The following is a 19,388-nucleotide window of genomic DNA, read 5'->3' as shown; positions in this document are numbered from 1 at the left end:
TTCTGCTTAGCATTATGCTTTGAAAGTCTTTGTTTTTGCTTTCTTTTATGTTCTACTGCACTGTAGTTGCTTTTATACTCGCAATGCCACAGTTTTTACCTGACTTTGCCACTTGTTAAGTTTAGGATACAGATTGAGTACCGTAATTGAGGGAAACAGTGTCTGCAATCCTGAGAGCACATCCGAAAGCATGTGGGCTTTGCTTTCTCTTTAAATGAGGATGTGTCTCCTTAGTGACCTCCGGGTAAGGAAGTGCATAGTTCACTTAACTGCAATGCCGTTTCAAAGAATTTTAGTTTTTATGTCTTTTTAGTTTAACATTATTGTTAATTGTACTGTTCATTTGCCTGGTTGTCTGTCTAAAATTTGTTTTAGTGTTTTGGTGGGGGGAGGGCGCGGGGCGGGAGACTGGTGGAAGGGATGCAGTCTTGAATTGGACGTGTGTGTGTGTGTGTGTGTGTGTGTGTGTGTGTGTGTGTGTGTGTGTGTGTGTGTGTGTGTGTGTGTTCATGAGTGGAGTGTGTTTAGGAGACATGCAGTGTTGTGCTGTTCACATCCTCATTACCTCAGTAGATCCACTGTGCACTGACTGTGAGTGTGTTTAGACTAAACCCAGTTATTAACCATGTACTGTACAGGGGTCTGTGCTAATATCTACATTTGCAGAGCTACACCACTGAACCACTACCCCTACAACTCATTTATAAAATGATCTCAGTCTCTCTCACTGCGTTGCTCTTTAACAGAGCCCTGTTGGTGACATCCTTTCTTAAAGGGAAAATCCACAGTTTTACAAAATTTCTGCATAATTCAGTCACTGAGAAGTAAACGAAGTCATTCAGGGAGGTCGATGACTGACTTGGATGTTTTAACAGTGGTGGTGATGTCTACAATAGAAATATAGCTATTTACTATTAAAATGACCAGATAACTTAGAGGTGTCTTGAGTTTTTTATATGTAGTGTTGATCATGGTAAAGCAGTGAGGACTATTTTGCCTTACAGTGCATGTGCTTCTCTGCTATGAATGGGATAAAAAAGCTATGATTAAACATCTTGGGCATCTGGCAGCATATTAATAATTATTTTATGTAATAACTTTGTGAGGGAGCTTTTAGACGCAATAAGCACTTCAGACGTCTGGTTCCTATCACCACCACTGTGAACAGTTTTCTTTAGAACAGAGCATTTTACATCAAACCACTGAATTACTTTGTTTACATCTTAAAGGTTTAATTATGCAGACATTTTGAAAGATTGGTGGAATTCCCCTTTGATAAAAACAATTCATGGCCACAACTTAACAAGGTGTAGGCACAAGATAAGTTGTTTCTGTGCGTTACTACATGGTGGCCATGCGTTATTTTTTTTATTATGAAAGGATGTTAACAGCAAAGTCTCTCTCTCTCTCTCTCTCTCTCTCTCTCTCTCTCTCTCTCTCTCTCTCTCCCTCCCTCCCTCCCTCCCTCCCTCCCTCCCTCTCCTTTCTTTCTTTCTCACACTCTCACATTGGGGGCTTCGTGGCTGATGGTCTTGTCTCAGATCGCTTTTGGAGGAAAATGCTGCTTGTTCATTTGATTAATGTTTTTTTTTTTTCCACTTAAATTATAAACATTAAATAGTCTTGAGCTCAGGTTTCATATCACAGACTAGACTGTAAAACACGCAGGGACCCTCGTCCGGGCCGCGCCAGCGGCCGATTCCTGGTGCTGTTTGTGAAAAGACTCAGAAGTGCTCTAAAAGCTTGAGACTGTAGTGCATGTTGGCCACCACCGGGTGGCAGTACGTACCCGATCGCACAGCGCACTGGCGGACTGCTCCTCAAGAATGTCCCCACAAATGGATCCGCATGTGTATATTTGCTTTGGGATTTCCAGTTGCAGTACTTCAGGAGTTTGATGATTTTACAGAAAAGAAAAAAAAACTACTTTGTGATGTTATTTAATTTGATCATAGGAAAAATATTGAGTTTTCTTCTGCGTTTGTCAGTGTATTGTGACCAATTTTGGATTTTTCGTCTGTTTTTATTTCTTAAGGTTATGTTGTTTGACCACTTTGCCGTTGTGTTGGTAGAAGATCTAGCAGTGTAGTGACATGAAGAGAAACGTTGGGTCTGGTTTTCTTGTTCTGACTGCCGACTACAGAGTGGAGAAGTTTCGATTAATGGTGAGATTTGCATTAGTCATGATCATAGAACTTAGACATTTTATGATGAAACAGAATACTTGATATTTTGTGTTAATGACTATTATGACTATGGTAATATTGAGAACTTGTTTTAAAAGATGGTTGTTGATTATTTGTTGGTTGTTTTTCATTTAATTTATTTTTTGTCATTGCATTTAACTGAAAATGTTTTTTTTTTCCCTTCGACTTTTGTGTTCACAACAAATACTTGAAATTTTTAAGAAAAAAGGGTGGCGTAGGGTGAAATAGTCAATAAAGAGATAGACACTGGAGACGGCGTGCCTCGTCAGCTGACTAGTAGTCACTGTGCTCTGTTTGTAGAATGGCTCTTTTTTAAAGGGGTTGTCAGAGTTTTAGGGGGGACAAAGGGATTATTTAGGAGAGTGGATTCAGATAAGAGTCCGTAGTCCGAACCTTTTAACCTGCTATTACAGAAGCTAGAGCTCACTGAGCAAAGCAGGTCAATAACGACTATGCAATCAGACCACATATACCTGAGGAAACCTAAACAAAAGACGTGTAATCGTGCACCGAGGAACAGATTCATTGTTTGGACCAGTGAAATCATGGGCACATTTAGTATTACTTTTGATGATATTCACCTGCTCATCCAATATTTCTTTGAAATCAAGGGTATTAATAAGGGAGGTTGTCCCTCTGCTTCAGTAAAAGCCTCTATTCTTCTAGGAAGGCTTTACACAAGATGTTGGAACATTGCTGTGAGAATTTAATTGCATTCAGCCACAAGAGCAGTAGTGAGGTCATGTACTGATGTTGGATGATCAATTTTGGATCTCTCCAGTTCAGCTCAAAGGTATTGGCTGGTCCATCACTCAAGAAAACGCAGTTCCACTGCTCCACAGCCCAATGCTGGGGGGCTTTACAGCTCTGTAGTTGACGTATGGAATTAGGCATGGTGACCTTAGGCTCATGTGTGGCTGCTCATTCTATTGGTCAGTGCTTTCTTTTGGAGATTATACAATCTGTATGCACAGTTGCACACCTGTGTCAGCAGTTAATGCTCCCTCAAGAGCTGAATTAGAAGGGGTGTCTGGATACTTTTGGACAGTGTATTTTGAGCGGTATCTCCTCACAAACTGCTGCCCATCTGCCAGATTAGAAACTACATTAGAAAGGTAAATGTTGCTTGTAGATAATCTGCCATTGACTGTCATTCGGCATCTTGTCAACTACATTTCTGTCAATACAAGTCAACACATTCCTGATAATCACATAAAAGCACCCTGACATTGTCTGTTTTAAGAAAGGCATGTCAATAATCAGCTTTGTTAGAAACAGTAATCTATTTATTCTACTTTGGCCTGAGAATGACCTTAGTAGCATGTAGAATCTGACACCATATCAAACACATTAGTTTACAAATTTGGGACAAACTTGTACTGATCCACACCCCACCACCCCCAAAAGTTAAAGTCGCTGCAATTAAATTTGAATGGGAATTAAAATTTAATAACAATAAATTTAGACTAAATATGTCATGTTCCTGCAATAAATTTCATTCCGTTAGTGAAATATAGTTCCATGATTTCGAGGCCTTTTTGCACAAAATACAAAACAGTATGACCCAATGAGTCAAAAGTATGTGCAGCCTTATTACATGGCTTAAAGTGTTGAACAATATCAAGCTAATATTTAGTTATGAATGAAAGTACAGTAATATTATATTACAAATCTTAATTCCAAAAATTGTCCATGCCAATTTCAAATGACTACAATAAGTCACGTTCTGCATGATCAGAAAGTCCAGGTCCTAAACTGCCCTGCTTGCCTGAGAAACATGTCTCTCGTTGAAAACGTATGGCACACTATGAAGTGCAAAATATGACAATGCAGACCCTGTTCATTTGCGCACCTGAAGATTTATATGATAAAGCAATGGCAAAAAAATTCCACTTTCTAAATTTGATCGGTTGGTGTCTTCAGTGTTGCTTAAAGGAAAGGGGATGTAACACAGCGGTAAACATGCTCCTGTCCTAACTTTTGGAACATGTTGCAGGTACCAGATTTGGAATGAGCGTATATACGCCAAAAAAATACAATTGCAGTCATTACAAAAAACATCCAATGTTGTATTTTTTATACTTTTATCAATGCATAAGCGTTTCACATACTTCCACAGCTTTTTTAGGAACTGAAGTTTGTATGTCTGGGAAATTAGAAAGAGTAAAAGCTAGATTTGTTTTGCAGTACTCAAGCAAAGTGTTTGTGTTGTGTTTTCTGGCAAACCAGGACTTTCTTTCCAAAGACCATCCTGCATGCATATACTATACTGTATAAAATGAGGTCTCATTAGCAGAAGAGTCACTGCAAATCTGGAACTGAAACTATGGGCTTGCTCAAAACAAGCATTGTAAGCAACAATATTTGGATAATAATTAGATTGCAAAATTACTTGGATTGCCTAATTAAAGGTTGCTGAAATAACAATCAGTAGCCACTTATAAATAACATTTAAATAAGGGTTAATTCCTATGTAATTACACATGGATTAATTGTATACAATGAACTATTTTGTCCTTTTGTTTTAATGCATATTTTATGTAATTACATAAATGTATTACATATATATATATATATATATATATATATATATATATATATGTTAGAAATATATATGTAATTGTAATGTACTTACTATGGTTAATACATTTATAGGTACTTACACGCACTCACCGGACAATACTTAACGATCGATCAACCCTTCAGTTATCCATTAAATATTGTAATGGCAACTAAGACGAAATACAAGCAATAAACAGTTAACAAACGCTTGTACTATCAGGTCACTTTGTTTTGACTTTCCATTGGATGCGAATGTTGCCAATCAAAAAATAAACCAATAAGTGAAACGCAAGGAGGCAACATTCGCACCTCTCAGCCAATCGTTGCTCGCCTGCCGGTAATCGCGGCGCAGATTTAAAAGTGAAATGAAGCTCGTCAACATATTTTAGCACAGAGACAGAAGATAGTTAATGCGACAAATCCGTATGCCGAGGCGTGATCAATGCAGCGTAAGGTAAGACTATTTTAAATCAAGTTTTGTATCAAGCAGAATTCACTACATGCATGTTTCCTTTCAACAAACCTAAATCCAGTAACAGTTAAGCTGTTCCTAGCATGGCTGCTCTGGCTTTCAGACCAATTTCATGAAGCTGTTTAGGCAGCTAGGTTAACGTTTAGCGTCTGAGTCATTTTAGCTGCGAAGATTTTGAGTCATGTTGCCTAACGTTAGCTATCAAAATAATAACTAGGGAGATGGCTAGTTAGGTTTCGTGCACTCATTTCTAATCATTTCGCATTAAACCCTGCTGTAAAATGTAGTCAATGTTTAGTTTGTACAGAAAAAACTGATAACCTACTTGCCTTTCTATTCACCTTGTCTGCGCAATCCTCATTTATTTGATTCTGTATTTGCACAAGTTTTACTGTCAAATGTGTCTGATGGGGTACACACATCTTATATTAACATAATCTCGCTTCTCCCGTGTCACTGGCTTTGTTAGCATTTCAGTCGAGAGAGAAAAACAATCACTGTCATAACTAAAGCTACGTAAGCTAGCTAACTATCTGCTTCAAGCTTTAAAAAGTGGAGCAATTAACCTATCCTACCTGCTCGAAGTGTCTAGCTAGCTAACTTTAGCGCAGTAGTTTATTAGCATATCTCCTCGCTAACCTAACTAGCTTAATGCTATGTTTAAAACAAACCTGACTGCAGTTATCTGCTTGTATGTTTTGCTTCAGTCGTTACTGGGCTAGCGTTAGTTAGCATAATTAACATTTCTATTCGCTGACACACTAGCTAATGCTAATTGTCCGTTCCACCTTAAGTGAACAGTCTACAGAATGTAACCGCTGCATCATTTTAAGGTGGAACGGGAAATTCGAATGACGCGCCGGCGAATAGAAAACCAACTCCAGCTTCGTTAGCTAGCCGGCTATCATGCCGCGATATATAACGTAAATCACTACGGAAACACCATGAGTGATGGGATGGGGCCGTGAGCTCGTTGTCAACCACGAATTATTAATGCTGAAAAGGCTTCGTGTAAGTGGGAAAGTGGTCGAATAGAAGCAGTAGGGGTCGTTGGATGTGACAAAAGCTAGGTGGGTTAGCCCGCTTTTGTTTGTTTTGGGAGAGTCTGTGGAGGCGGTGGGTTAGCTTGCTTGCCAAAGCTTTGCTCTGTTGGATGCTGACAGTGGGAAAGAGTCACGTTGTCTCAGCGCTCACTCCTAGCTAGCTTTGTAACTTGGGGTGCTTTTTATTTGTCTCTCCTTCAGCCAAGCTCTCTGGAATCCACCTGATAAATATCTGAGAAAAAACATGTGGACGGTCTTTCGGATGCCTCCTGGACCTCGCCATACGCTTTCCTCACGGCTGTGACAGGACTCGAGGGCCTGAAAGGACGCCGCTCCGCTCCCATGTAAATGTCCGCCTCTCTGCTTTTGGCATGCGTCTCTCCTCCTCTGCAATACCGCCCTGCCTTAGTCTGACGACTCCAGCCTTTATTTTAACCCGCTAACCTGATGATAGGTGGAAGAAAATGCCTTTTAACGTCGTATTGGCTGAATCCTGTAGTAATTTAACCTCGCTGGATGAGCATTTCAGAGCACGGGGCCTCAGTTTATTCACATTTAGGCTCCCCGCTTTTCTACTTGATTTGCTTTAAATTGTTTTCAACTGGAGAGAAGAAACAGTCTTATTCCTGAGATGCTCGGAGGCGTTTTAGTCTCTAGCTGAAACGTATATTGTGTGTGATCTGCAACCTGTTAGCCGGCAGTGTTGAAAAGGTCCCTTTGCACCACGCGCTGCTGGACTGATGGAGTGGCAGTGACACAATGGGAAGGACTCAGCTAGGTTAGCCCGCTAGCAGGCTAGAAACATAGCAGCGTGCGTGGTACTTATGAGCTTAGCTCAAAAGGCGAAGGCCAGCATGTGTCATTTTATTAATAGTGTCCGCTTCTATTATCACATTATCATCATCTTTTTGTTAGCCAGTGATTCGGTGGGTAATCAGTAGCACTCTGTGACCAGTTGGACGTAGCTTAGCTAACAGTGTTGTATAATAATTTCACAGCAAATTGTTTTAAGGTGGCGCGATCTTATGTTTTGATGGTATGCGTTAATTTAGCGTCATGCTGCCACGAGGCTTAAGTGGGCTTCATATTTGCCAGCTTCTTATCAGAATTTCTTGGTCCACCTTAAATGGTGCGTCTACGTGAAAAATGTACAGGCGCAGGAATGCAACTGCTGCACCGTTTAAGGTGGAACGGAAAATTCGACTAAGAAGCCAACTTCATCTTCGTCACACTGCCCACATTGGCCATGCTTCCTCGACGAAATCGTCTGTAACCTCTGGCTGAAGCTGTCCGTCTTGTCAGATCAGCAGCGTGTACAGAATGAAGCAGTCCCATCCACGCAGAAAGACACAAGCAGTACAAGTCGATGGCTGCTTGCGTGTTTTGCTCCATCAACTCTCATCATGTTAGCCCACATCCCTTCAGGACGTTTCCAACTTGAGTGCCGCATTTTTGCTGTGCAATTCATAAGATGTTTGTCAGCTTGTTTGCATATGTTTCTTTGTCGTACGTGTGTTTTATTGACCTTTTGTCGTACTGTTGCGGGCAGAATCCAGAGACCTCCATCTATGGTCCTGCTATAGCGGGGGAACAATACTGTCCCTGTCCCCCCTCCTCTCTCAACAATGCCCACCCTTTTCTGGCTACTGTACCACTGAATACCATCACCCCTCCACCCCCATCCCACCCCATCCCCTTTCTTTTTCTCTCTTCCTCTGTCCGTCTGGCCGCCCTTCCACTCCCCGCAGTAATCTTTCTAAATCTCCGGCTTGCTAATCTTTTCTGAATCTATTTTGGTAACACCCTCCCTCTTTTATACTAAATATGGATTAGACAGGAGTCCCGAATCAGACTCTGTAGTAATTAAAGAATTAGAATCACTTTTTTGACCTTGGTTGCACAAACAGGTCATTTTAGTGTATTTGTTGCTGCCTCTAATATATAAATATGTAGCATACACTGAAGTGCAGTGATACAGTGAAGATCTAACCAGTAAAAGAGTAAAACAACTTTTTGTTGCATGGTCTTCAATGACTTGAGCAGAGTAACAAAACACATTCAAACAAATGCAAAATAAAATCTGTGAACTTTTGCATCAGTTCTTTTTGCATGCGAAAAAAATGGATGAGCAGTCCTCCTGAAAGAAAGTACAAAGAAAACTCAAGAAATACAAATAACTATTGATACACACCATTTTAGTACTCTCTTTGTAATTTGTAGGTTGTTCTGTTGTCTTTTAATGTAAAATAGTAATTGTTGAGCCACTAAATGCTTGAGCTTTTAAACATAAACAAATAATATTTTTGTAATTGTACATTTATTACAGTGTACTCATCAGTATCGAATGCTAGAAGCTATCACTAACAAGCATGACCAAGAATATTAATGACTGATTAGTCATTCACGTCAGACTAATTGATTCAGGTGTGAAATTTGGATGTTTTAATATGCATCTATGGAGTCAGTATATGTGTTAATCTTTAAAAAAATCACCAGGGTATGTACCACACAGGCCAAATTTTCATAGTTTGAATTGAACCTAGGGCTGTTTTTCTTCTTTCTTTTTTTGTGCCACTTGTGGGTGACTGCGCCACATGCTGATTTATTTTGAAAAATTGGATTGTAATTCAGAGTGTTGTGCTCATGTCTCTAGGCGAATATTTAAGAATAGATGTTAGTCCTTCACAAGCTGATAGTGATCTTCATGGCTTTTTTCATAGTAGAAGAACTTTGTTGAATTGTGTGAGAAGAGCAGGGTAGCATTGGTCATTTACATGTAAATTACTTTTGTTAGCTACTGTTGGTTGTCCTAATACACCCCTCTGCATGCTCTAAAACCTGTGATTTTCCCTTTCAGAGATAGACAGAGAAGCAGAGAAGCACTGCAGGGACCATGCTCAGCATCCTAGCGGCCGGCTCCATATTCTTCCCAGGCCTTTTCCTGCTGTCCAAGCGATGCCTGAAATACGCACCCGGTCTGAGATGGAGCGAGGGCGACGCTGTCATCGTCTCTGCCAGGTACATTTCACCCTGTGCTAATGTAAAGGCTCTGTTTCTAGCCCTCCTTTCCCAGGTTAGCTTAAGCTAACTAGACTCTGGGTGTGCATCCTGAGTAGCTGGCTACCATCTGCAAGCAAACTGTAGTTTGTCTGTGATACAAACTGACATATTGATGATGCCAAGTGTAGCAGAAGGAGAAAATGGATTAAATGTATTAGTCATCAGGCATTCAGAACTGAACAGTAGGGCTTTATTATTGTTAAAGTAATCCCAGGATGCAGAATCTGTCAGTCTTGCATAATTTATGTGGTAAGTCCTTTTTACTGTGGCAGGAAACACATTGCCAGCCTCCTGAACTTCGCCCCCCTTGTGGATGTGAATTACTAGTGTAAACAAACTAACACGCATTGTTGAGCACATGCTGATGTTTATTTGCTGAATTTGACATGTTGGAAAAAAATAAATGTAAATTGTGGTCTATGTCAAGGTTATGGGATGTTTTATATAATGTTTTTTTTCCCCCCAATATGTTAAACTCAGTAAATGAATAGAAATTGAGCACTACAGTCTGCAAAAAAAATGCCACATAGAAGTCTGTTCCTTGTAGAAGGTTAACACCTCCAAATCAGAGATGTTCTGGAGAAACCTTTGAGCCACGGCAGTTCTGTGCATTGTGATCAAAGGACATTTTATTGGAACATCTTAGTTAGTTGGTAGAGTTCACAAAATTTCTTCTCTCATTCAAGAGATCATGCATATTTCTTTTTTCTCACTCTGTCTTGCAGACTAGTGTCATCCGTTCAAGCCATCATGGCCTCCTCTGCTGGGTATATCATCGCATCATCTTGTAAAGACATCATTGAAGACCAGTAAGTGTTAGATTAAGAGTAATGTTATTCTTCTGGCTCACTGGAATCATGGCCAAGCTATTGATTCAATTATTTATACTGCAATGTATTGAATTGCTTATTAATATATTATGATGTATGTCTAAATAGTGTTTGTGTGTTGGTCATGATTTGCTTATTAAATTATAATGATGCATGTCAAGATACCGCTAGTGTGTTTATCCTCTTTGAGAGCTAAGGTTTGTATCCATTTGATGACAACCACACGAGTAACAACAGCTATAATGTACAGCTTTAGTTAATGAAGAATAATTTTCTTTGATTTATTAAGTGTCTAGTTTCCCAAACCTGAAACTTACGAAGTACAGGGGGGTATGCACTTCAGTGTAAAGTTGTATATATGTGTGAGCTCTTCTAAGAATGTGCCTTTCCCTCTTAGCTCACCTTATGTCCCTGTAATCTAATTAGACTCTCAACCTAATTAGTTTTCCTCTGTAAATCCTCCTTGGCATTCTGATGGCCACAGCAGCGTGGTGGAGTGGAGCCGCCTGAGATTCAGACACTGCAGCGAAGTTCACTTTGTCATGGCTTTAGTCAGGGCTTGATTTGTCACTCAGCCATAATATGCACGTGTTCAGGTTCAGGTGAGAGATTGAAGCAGAAGAGAGGACAGGAGGAGCAGAGTTAGGAGGAGATTGGGGGCAGGGGTGGGAGAACGTTCTGGATGTGATTTTGGTAGTCAAAGTTTAGGAAAAGTAGAAACCATGGCTAGTTTGAATAGTGCAGCTCAGTTCTCATCTCCTGGGCTGTTGTGTGCTGGTGGTGTTTAGAAAGGTGTCAAGTACTGCAGAAGATTCCACACAGCAGCTCTTAGTGATTTTCTGCTGATGAAGTTTTATAATAATTACGGATGTCCTGATCCTTTTTTTATCTATTTTTCCCCAGATTCCAATTTTAGTTTTTAAACATTAAGCATTTGCTGATACTGAGTCTGATCTCTTTCATAGATAATAGAGCCACACAGTACATGTTGGGTATTATGGGCTTAGCAATATGACAGTATGTATCATTATTGTGATAAATTACATCTCGATATGTTACAAAGTGTTTTACTGAGCATGTTGTGAATATTGTCAGTACTCTTCACACTTCCCATCTGCATGTTTGATTATAAAGAGAGCATAATTATTCCTGTTTAATTAGATTTAGTGTAGCATGGTATAAAATGTTAAATACATGCCATAGTATTCATTGTCTTTGATAGTATATTTTAAATGTCACAATACTTTTTTGTTCCAACTTATCAGATGTCAGAAAAAATAAGTATCATGACATATCCCATATCATGAAAACGCTTTGAAGCATTGTGGTATTGCATTTTTGCCTTATTGCCCAGGTCGTGTCAAGTACATAAAAGTTAGTAAAATCAATCCAATTTAGGTAAGATGTACTAGTCTGCTAATTCCTTTAAAATGCTACATTGAAATCACTTCATTTTTAGTATGTGAATATTTTGACTCTCTGAACTGATATATATTTGTGTCCTCTTTTGAAATTAAAATAATGTTGACCTATTATCCAGTTTGATTTACAGTTCTGACAGTTTTAACTACCAGTAACATTCAAATACTGCCATAAAATCAGTTAAGATTTCATGTGTATGTAGTGTTATACTCTCCAAACTGATATCTTTTGGGTTTTTTTGGACTACCTGTTTGAAAGTTACTTTAACGTCCGTAAAGTAGGCTGTTTCTTTCGTTCTTGAATATGGTGTTGCTGTCAATGCTAGCTATGGCGAAAGCATTGCGTTTTTTACATTAGTTGCAAATGTAAATGTTGCGAGTGAATTTTCACCTTGTTTTAGATGCATGCTACTGAGAGCAAGTGGCAAACATAGACCTGAAGCAGCAATTAATTCACATTTTGCACACAGCTAGTTTAACAGTGTTTGTAAGAATGCTTGTAAGAAGAAGCTTCACAACAGTTAAAACGCTGGCTTTGCAGATATTACACATAGGGATGAGTTGATACAGGAACTGTGGGATGATGCAGAAATCTATTTTTTTTTTTATGTACATATCTGTCGATACCAATGCCAATACATAACAATACAACATTTATACAGTGTAGAAATGGGACTAGATCTACCTGGATCAGCATTACAGAGAATATTGTTTACAAATTTATTATTATTTTACAACAGTAAAATTAATAAAATGCAGTGAATAGCTTAAAAAATTAAAATATGCCTTGATTGATTATGATATCAGTCTGTCAGATTGGATCTTGACATCCTTAGAAATAATAGAGAAGAAAGACTACCTAAACCTCAAAAATGCAATCAGCTGTTTGATGGGTGTGGCTCTTCTCTTCTTCTGTTTTTCTCCTGCAGGCATTGGCTCACCAGCACCTACATCCTGTTTGCGGTCCCTTACTTTGTCTATGACATTTACGCCATGTTCATGTGCTACTGGTACAAGATGCAAGTCAAAGGTCACGAGGAAGAGGGTGCGGTCAAGCCTATGGGCGCAGCCATTGGCAGCTACCTGCGGCGTGAATTCCTCATGGTGCTACATCATGTTGTTATGGTTACCGTCTGCTTTCCAGTATCTGTGGTGAGTTGAAGATCTCATGTTTTACTGTGATGTAGGATAACAAGCAATGTACCACTTAGCAGGGCACAAAACAAAAGTCATATTTGATCCCTTTTCCTCTGTTTTTTTTATATAATTACATAGTATTTTCTGATAGTAATTTAAGTCAAGTAAGTACTTTAAATTATTCTCTGACTATTGTGAAACTAATATGTAAGTTGAAAAAATGAGTGAGGAACTGCACTGTGGGTTCACACATTGGTTGAAAACTGATCATAAAAGTATTTAATGCCCTTTAGAAGCTAGCTTTTATAAGGTACAGTTTCAAAGGCAGAGTAACTGCTTCAATGTAAAATATTTGTAGAGTAGCTTTATTGTGTCAGGATTATAAAGTCCCTGTGGTTTACTTCTACTTTTGAAGCGTCACTGCAGATTGCATGTGATGTGATCAGCAGATGATTGGCATGTGAACATGTCCCTAAAGGGCTTCTGTACCCTTACCCTGTCATTACACCTCCCCATCACTCTCTGTCTGTAACCATGGAGACGGTGGCTGTCAGCAGCGGTATGGCAACCAGCCATTAGTCGCACTCTTAGATGAGTGAGCGTGTATTAAGCAGATAAGACAGGAGCCCTAATGACACAGCCATGACAGCAACATGCCTCTTGTTTGTATGTCAAAGGAAAAAAATACTTTCTTTCTTTCCCCCATCCTTATCTCTCTTTTCCCACAGTTCTGGAGGCAGGGAAAGGGGGATTATTTCCAAGGTGTAATGTTCCTGGCTGAACTAAGCACTCCATCCGTTTGTCTGGGAAAAATACTCATTCAGGTAAACAACACTGTCTTCCCCATCTACCATTCACCACTTTGTCCATTACCCATTCACCTAGCCCATACTGCTTTATTCATAATTCATTCACCTACCTGAAATATTCTGCTTAATCCATCACCTGTTCACATACACAGTACTACTTATCCATCACCTGTTCACCTGTTATATACTGCTTTAATCATCACTTAATCACCTATCCCATAGTGCTTTTTTCATCTCCCATCAGCTACCATATTGCTTCATTCTCCACTCATTCCATAGAAGTAATGTTTTATTCATCACTCCTTCACCTACACAATACTGTTGTATCCATCACCCATTCATCTACCTCATAGTACTTCTTTCACCACTCATTCACATACTCAATTCTGCTTTACCTATAACTCCTTTAGCTATTGCATACTGCTTTATTTATCTTTCCTGGACCCACCTAATTCTTTATGCCTCATTCACTCATGTACTCGATACTGTTTGTTTCACAAATTACTGTTTTAGTAATCACCCATTCACTTATCTCAAATTACACTATCATCCATTCACCTGTCCCCATTCCTTTCTTTCTTTTTTTTCTTTCTCTTCTTTCTTTTTTCCTTATATTTCTCTCCTCATCTTTTTCATATACTAATTCAGTCCTCCATGAGCAAGCATACCTTCAGCTAATCTTGGCGACTGCAGTCTTTCTTAGCCTCTAGCTCTCTCTCTACTGTGAATTATGTAGAGCACTGCTTTGCTTCATTAGTTTAATCACTGTAGTGTTTCTGATCTTACTGATGTTGATTGATTGAAAGGGCTGAATTGTGCATAGCTGTCAGACGTCTTCTGTTTGTGTCCCTAATGACTGTTCATGCTGCCTCCAATGGCTTACTCACTCACTGGAAGAGGCAGCATAGTAGTACTGAATCACTCTATGCAGAACTAATAACTCGGATGCACTGCTTGGCCTCACGATTTTCTCTTTTCTCAAGCTTGTCTGTTACTCACCCCTCTCTCTTTTTTTCTCTTTCTCTTTTTTTCTATCTATCTCTCTCTCTTCCTTCTGTGCCTCAGTACAAGCAGCAGCACACTCTGCTTCATAAAGTCAATGGAGCTCTCATGCTGGTCACTTTCTTCGTCTGTCGAGTTCTTCTCTTCCCCTACCTCTACTACGCCTATGGCAGGTATGTTTGCTGTATTTCTCTCTCTCTCTCTCTCTCTCTCTCTCTCTCTCTCTCTCTCTCTCTCTCTCTCTCTGTGTCATACAATTTCTTTAGCATTGTTGGGCTGATATCTGGTGCAGGTGCTCCGCTCCATCATTGTGTTGGGTATGCTCACATTTCCATTGATAATGCATCTCAGCTAAGGATCATTTTTAGATCCTAAGATACAGAGCACTACTTCTCATGAGAAGGTCTGTCATCTTGCCCTTTGTCTTGTCTTAATTAAAATTTGTGAATGCAAAACTGAGAGCCAGTAGTTTTGGTCAAGAAAATCTGGCATTTGCTGTGTCAAAATTGACACATGCTTACCATAATCTTCAATTTGTGTGGCCTGAGCCCTATCAAGTGTATGAATTTGCAAGTGTGACAGAATGTATTGTTCTTGAATATGATGAATACGCTTTCATCATAGTGGTGCTCATATTTGTAGATATGTAATGCATGTTTAGCACTTTTTTTTGTCATGAATAAAAGTAGTACACCCATTCTGCATTCATACACTATACCAAAGGCCCCATTTACACTTGACTGTCCTGGATGATCCGATCTTAAGTGGGCAGCGCCAAGTACAGTTGTGAACCGAGTTTAACGTGTCTTGTGACATTATGATCTGATCACTTTGTCCAATTTTGGAGGTGGTCAGGGATGCTTGTAACCACATCATTTTTAGTGTGAATGCTAAAACGTACTGATGTGCCCTCAGTGCTACTGAAGGGCCTCTTTAATCATCTTGACTCCTGCAGTCATCTCCTGTCTTGTTTGTAACAGTCTGTATAATACAATACAAGGGCTCTCTTGAGACATTTTTGGCTGGCAACAAATATAGTGAGAGACACAGTAAATGTGCACAGTGCAAGAAGAATGTTAAAGTAATAGTTCACGAGGCTAACGTTGTTAACAAACACCAGAGCTCAATGAGCCCAAATTGTTTCTGTAATCACCAAAACATCTCTCAACCTGCTCAAACTGCATCCAGGTCTTCGTTAAGGTTGTGCAGACTTGCTCATGTGGTTTAGAGCACATTAAGACTTACAGTTAGCCTTTAATGTGATAATAATTGGTCAAAATAATAAATTTTCCTTTGAGAAAATTGATGGTGCTGCATCATCTTTTTCTTTTAGGCCTTAGATTTAGACGTGTTGCCCAAAATACTGAATTGGACTGCAGGATAACCAGTGTGTCTGCATTTGTGTTTGGCAGGTACGCGTCCATCCCTCTGTACATGGTGCCGCTATCCGTCCCCTGGCATTGTAACTTGGGGGCAGCTCTGCTCATGGCTCCGCAGGTCTACTGGTTCTCTCTGATCTGCAGGGGAGCTTTCCGCCTCTTCAGTGGGGCGTCCCGCCACCAGCGCCCCCCACTCGGCAGCACAAACTCTGACCCCAAAACCCCTATCCTGCCTCCCGCCAACGGCTACAGCCCCCGCGAGACAGAGAGAGAGCCCAGCTCACACTGAAAATGAGAGAGAACAGAAGATGGATGGAAAAGGGTTGTGAGTCTAACAGGGACTGTTTTGAGGCCTCACCCTAGAACTTGAGGGTTAATGCTAATATTATACAAGTAGTGGGTGTCCCACTGCTCCGTTGGGTTGGGTAGGGGTTAGGAGAAAAAGGTGAGAGTGAGAGAGAGAGAGAGAGAGAGAGATGGAAAGACTGAAGATGTGATTGTCTCCATCCTTTCTTTTTTCCTCTGCGGAAAAATTCCAGGAGCATGTTCCTAAAGCCTGCGTCATACTCTCGTCAAAGCAAAAACCGCTGATGCGGAGCGAAGTTCAGACCAAACACAGATTGTATTCTTCAAACTGAATATGAAATATTCCATGATTGAATTTCATACAGCTAGGGAGAGGGAGAATGTAGTATATTGTACAGCAGTGCTAGCCCATCATTTGTACATGACCATTACCATATTAACCACAAAAAAGGGGAAAAATGCAACAAAGGTTATTTCAGTATTCCAGTCTGTGGCCCTCCATTGTGAGAATGAAGAGTGAGGAAAGATGGAGGGATGGAGAGAGGGACCCATCTTTCCAGCTTCTGTCTCTTTGTGTAGCTTCATTCATTTCATTGTTTCATGGAGAGGACTGGAAAAAGGAACAGCTCTTCTGTCAGTCTGTACATAGCAGATGTAATTGGTGTCAATTTTTGAATAGTTTTTTTATTATTATTTAATTATTTATGTAGAATCAAATGTTATTTATTTTACCCTCCTTATTTATTAGTTTTTATTCTTTACTATGACTAGATTATTTTACATATAAGCTACTTTCTGCCTCTGATTTGCCACAATTGGAAGAAGAAAGATTTGAGAAGGAGCCTGGAGAGATGAGGTTGCTTGGTAGAGCACCCAGGGAAACTGTAGTGGTTCTCTGAATGTCTGTATCCAAGTAGTTTTTTCCAGACTTAAATGTAGGGCCTTAAACCCTAAAGTGTGCCAGTACTCAGACCCATGAGCATTCACCTTTATTAAAGGAATAGCTTGACCAAACATGCTAACAGGGCCAACTATGAACACTAGCTATTAGCCAACAGTTGGTAAGATATCCATCATGCTGTGGGTGAATGTTCACTTTCATTTATTATTAGTAGCATTAGCGTTTTTTGACTGAACTACTCTTTTAGGACACATTGGTGAGTACACTATGGAGCTTTTGTTACATTTTGCAGTGGCTAAATTCTGCAGATTGAATTGAAAGAACCAAGCAGATTGCTAAAGTCTCTTGACTCTGTAAAGGTGAGAATGCATTTGGTGTTGGAGTTGCTCTTTAACTTTTACACTAAATGTGTTAGTTTTCACGATCACTCAACCCATAAGCAGTATTATAAGGGAAATAGGAGATTTTCTCTTACCTTTACATTACATTTATTCATTTGGCAGATGCTTTTATCTGAAGCAACTTCCAAGTGAGACTGTTACATTTTCTGTGTTTCAGAAGCAGAAGACTCTTCTCTGCATCACTGAGCTGGTATCAGACAATACAATGCACTGAATAGTCTGAGAGGGCTTTTACTGGATCAAAGTCCCTTATTCCATAACCACTACAGTAGGTTTTTAATGAGACAATAGTTTTACTCCTCTTATTTATTAGAATGTTTTTTGTTTATTCCATTCACAAAGTAAATGTGCTCAATGGCGTCTATGTAGCTACGACAGCCACATGCTTAACATGTTAACTCTCACGGTACGATGAGTAGATAGTTGTAAACCAGAGCAGCACTGAGTCTAAGGGAACCAAAACTGAAATGGGGCCAGTATCCTGGAGCATGCTCAGTAGGGCAAAGCTGTAGACAGAGATTCTTTTAATAAGAGCGGGTGCAATCTCTCAGAGCTTTATAGAGCTCTTGGTCAGCTCCGTAAAACTTCAACTGCTCGTTTTAAACTGCTGGCTTCTTTTAAAATCACTGATTTTTTTAGTCTCAATTTAGTAAGAAAAATGGGAAGATTTTTAATCGGCTTTTTGCTTCAGGTATGCTTTGCAACACCCAGCTTAATATTCATCAAAGTGTCTTACTTATTATTAAGAGCAGATTTTTTGATTGTAAAAAAATTGGGTTGTATCTGTTGTCAGTTAGGAGCTAGGAAGCAAGTTCAGCCAATTCGGCCACTTGAGGCTTGTACTTTAATAGTTGCATAGAATGAATGACAAAAAAAATTAATTAATTAATTAAATGGCAAATATTTGTGTGGCAATTAATCTTCAGCTAAAATTTCATGATTGTGACAGGCCTATTAGCCTGTTAATCCCTGACATTGGTTTGCATAAAAGAAGGCTAATTCGAGACCCTTAGAAGAGACAAGATACATGGTTTTAAACATCGATTTTTGAAATTTAAATTATTTTAAATTTAATTATTTCCAAGGTGGCATTTTTGACAGTTGTTTCTTCAGCTTTGCAGTTTTTGCTGAAGAAAAGTGGTCAAATATAAACAGCTTTCTGTTTAATGTTATTGCAAAACAACAAAGAAAACATGCTTATTTATTTAAAATGTTTTGACGGGCAGTGTAGCTCTGTCTGAATTTTGCATTGTGCTGTGCCCTACTGAACGTGTCTCGAACTGTAGCAAAAGTGTTGATTTTAGGCCAATGACAAGGGACCCTCCAGAATGGGAAACACAAGTAGTGTTAAATGACTGGGAGATGGTGACCTCTGTACCCTCTTTGTTGTAATGATTATTTATTTATTTAAGTAATTTATGTATTTATTATTTATTTGGAGAGGACTGAATGTACATAATGAATCCATCCTGTAAATGTTCTGCTGAATGGGCATCTGTGGCTGTGGCTGCCTGGCCGAAGGCTCTACTGTAACTCTACTGTTCTCTCAGCTAAAATATACTCCGCTGTCTCCTCCTGTACTCAGACACCATGCGTGTGTGTGACCTCCTTTTGCTGACACAAAGGTACTTAGTTGTGTGTGTGTGTGTGTGTGTGTGTGTGTGTGTGTGTGTGTGTGTGTGTGTGTGTGTGTGTGTGTGTGTGTGTGTGTGAGTGAGAGAGAGAGAGAGAGATACTGATACTGATATGGATACACAGTCACATGAAAAATGAATGTAACCTTATTGTGTGTACATACCCATCTTGATAAATGCACTGACCTTGATGCATCCTAAAGCATTATTTAAGCATGTCCTTA

The 19,388-nt window shown here is 39.5% G+C and overlaps 1 protein-coding gene across 3 annotated transcripts; it reads left to right on the top strand.

Annotated features, from left to right (window-relative positions):
• Nucleotides 1-383: 383 nt before the first annotated feature.
• Nucleotides 384-19,116, top strand: tlcd3ba (TLC domain containing 3Ba). Of its 3 annotated transcripts, none has more exons than XM_036589341.1 (8): nucleotides 384-2,165; nucleotides 6,486-6,628; nucleotides 9,142-9,302; nucleotides 10,070-10,153; nucleotides 12,525-12,747; nucleotides 13,461-13,556; nucleotides 14,607-14,716; nucleotides 15,956-16,211. In XM_036589341.1, exons 3-8 carry the CDS (start codon nucleotides 9,178-9,180, stop codon nucleotides 16,209-16,211), a joined length of 894 nt encoding a protein of 297 aa, XP_036445234.1. In that variant the 5' UTR covers nucleotides 384-2,165; nucleotides 6,486-6,628; nucleotides 9,142-9,177. The 3 variants fall into 3 exon arrangements, with proteins under 3 accessions (XP_036445234.1, XP_036445231.1, XP_036445232.1); XM_036589338.1 differs by lacking the exon at nucleotides 384-2,165 and adding an exon at nucleotides 4,969-5,223 and having other exon boundaries at nucleotides 15,956-19,116; XM_036589339.1 differs by lacking the exon at nucleotides 384-2,165 and adding an exon at nucleotides 6,066-6,311.
• Nucleotides 19,117-19,388: the final 272 nt, after the last annotated feature.

Source organism: Colossoma macropomum, unplaced genomic scaffold (assembly GCF_904425465.1).
Source record: "Colossoma macropomum unplaced genomic scaffold, Colossoma_macropomum, whole genome shotgun sequence".
NCBI lineage: Eukaryota > Metazoa > Chordata > Actinopteri > Characiformes > Serrasalmidae > Colossoma > Colossoma macropomum.
The sequence above is the reverse complement of the archived record's forward strand: the minus strand, read 5'-3'. Positions and strand labels throughout refer to the sequence as shown.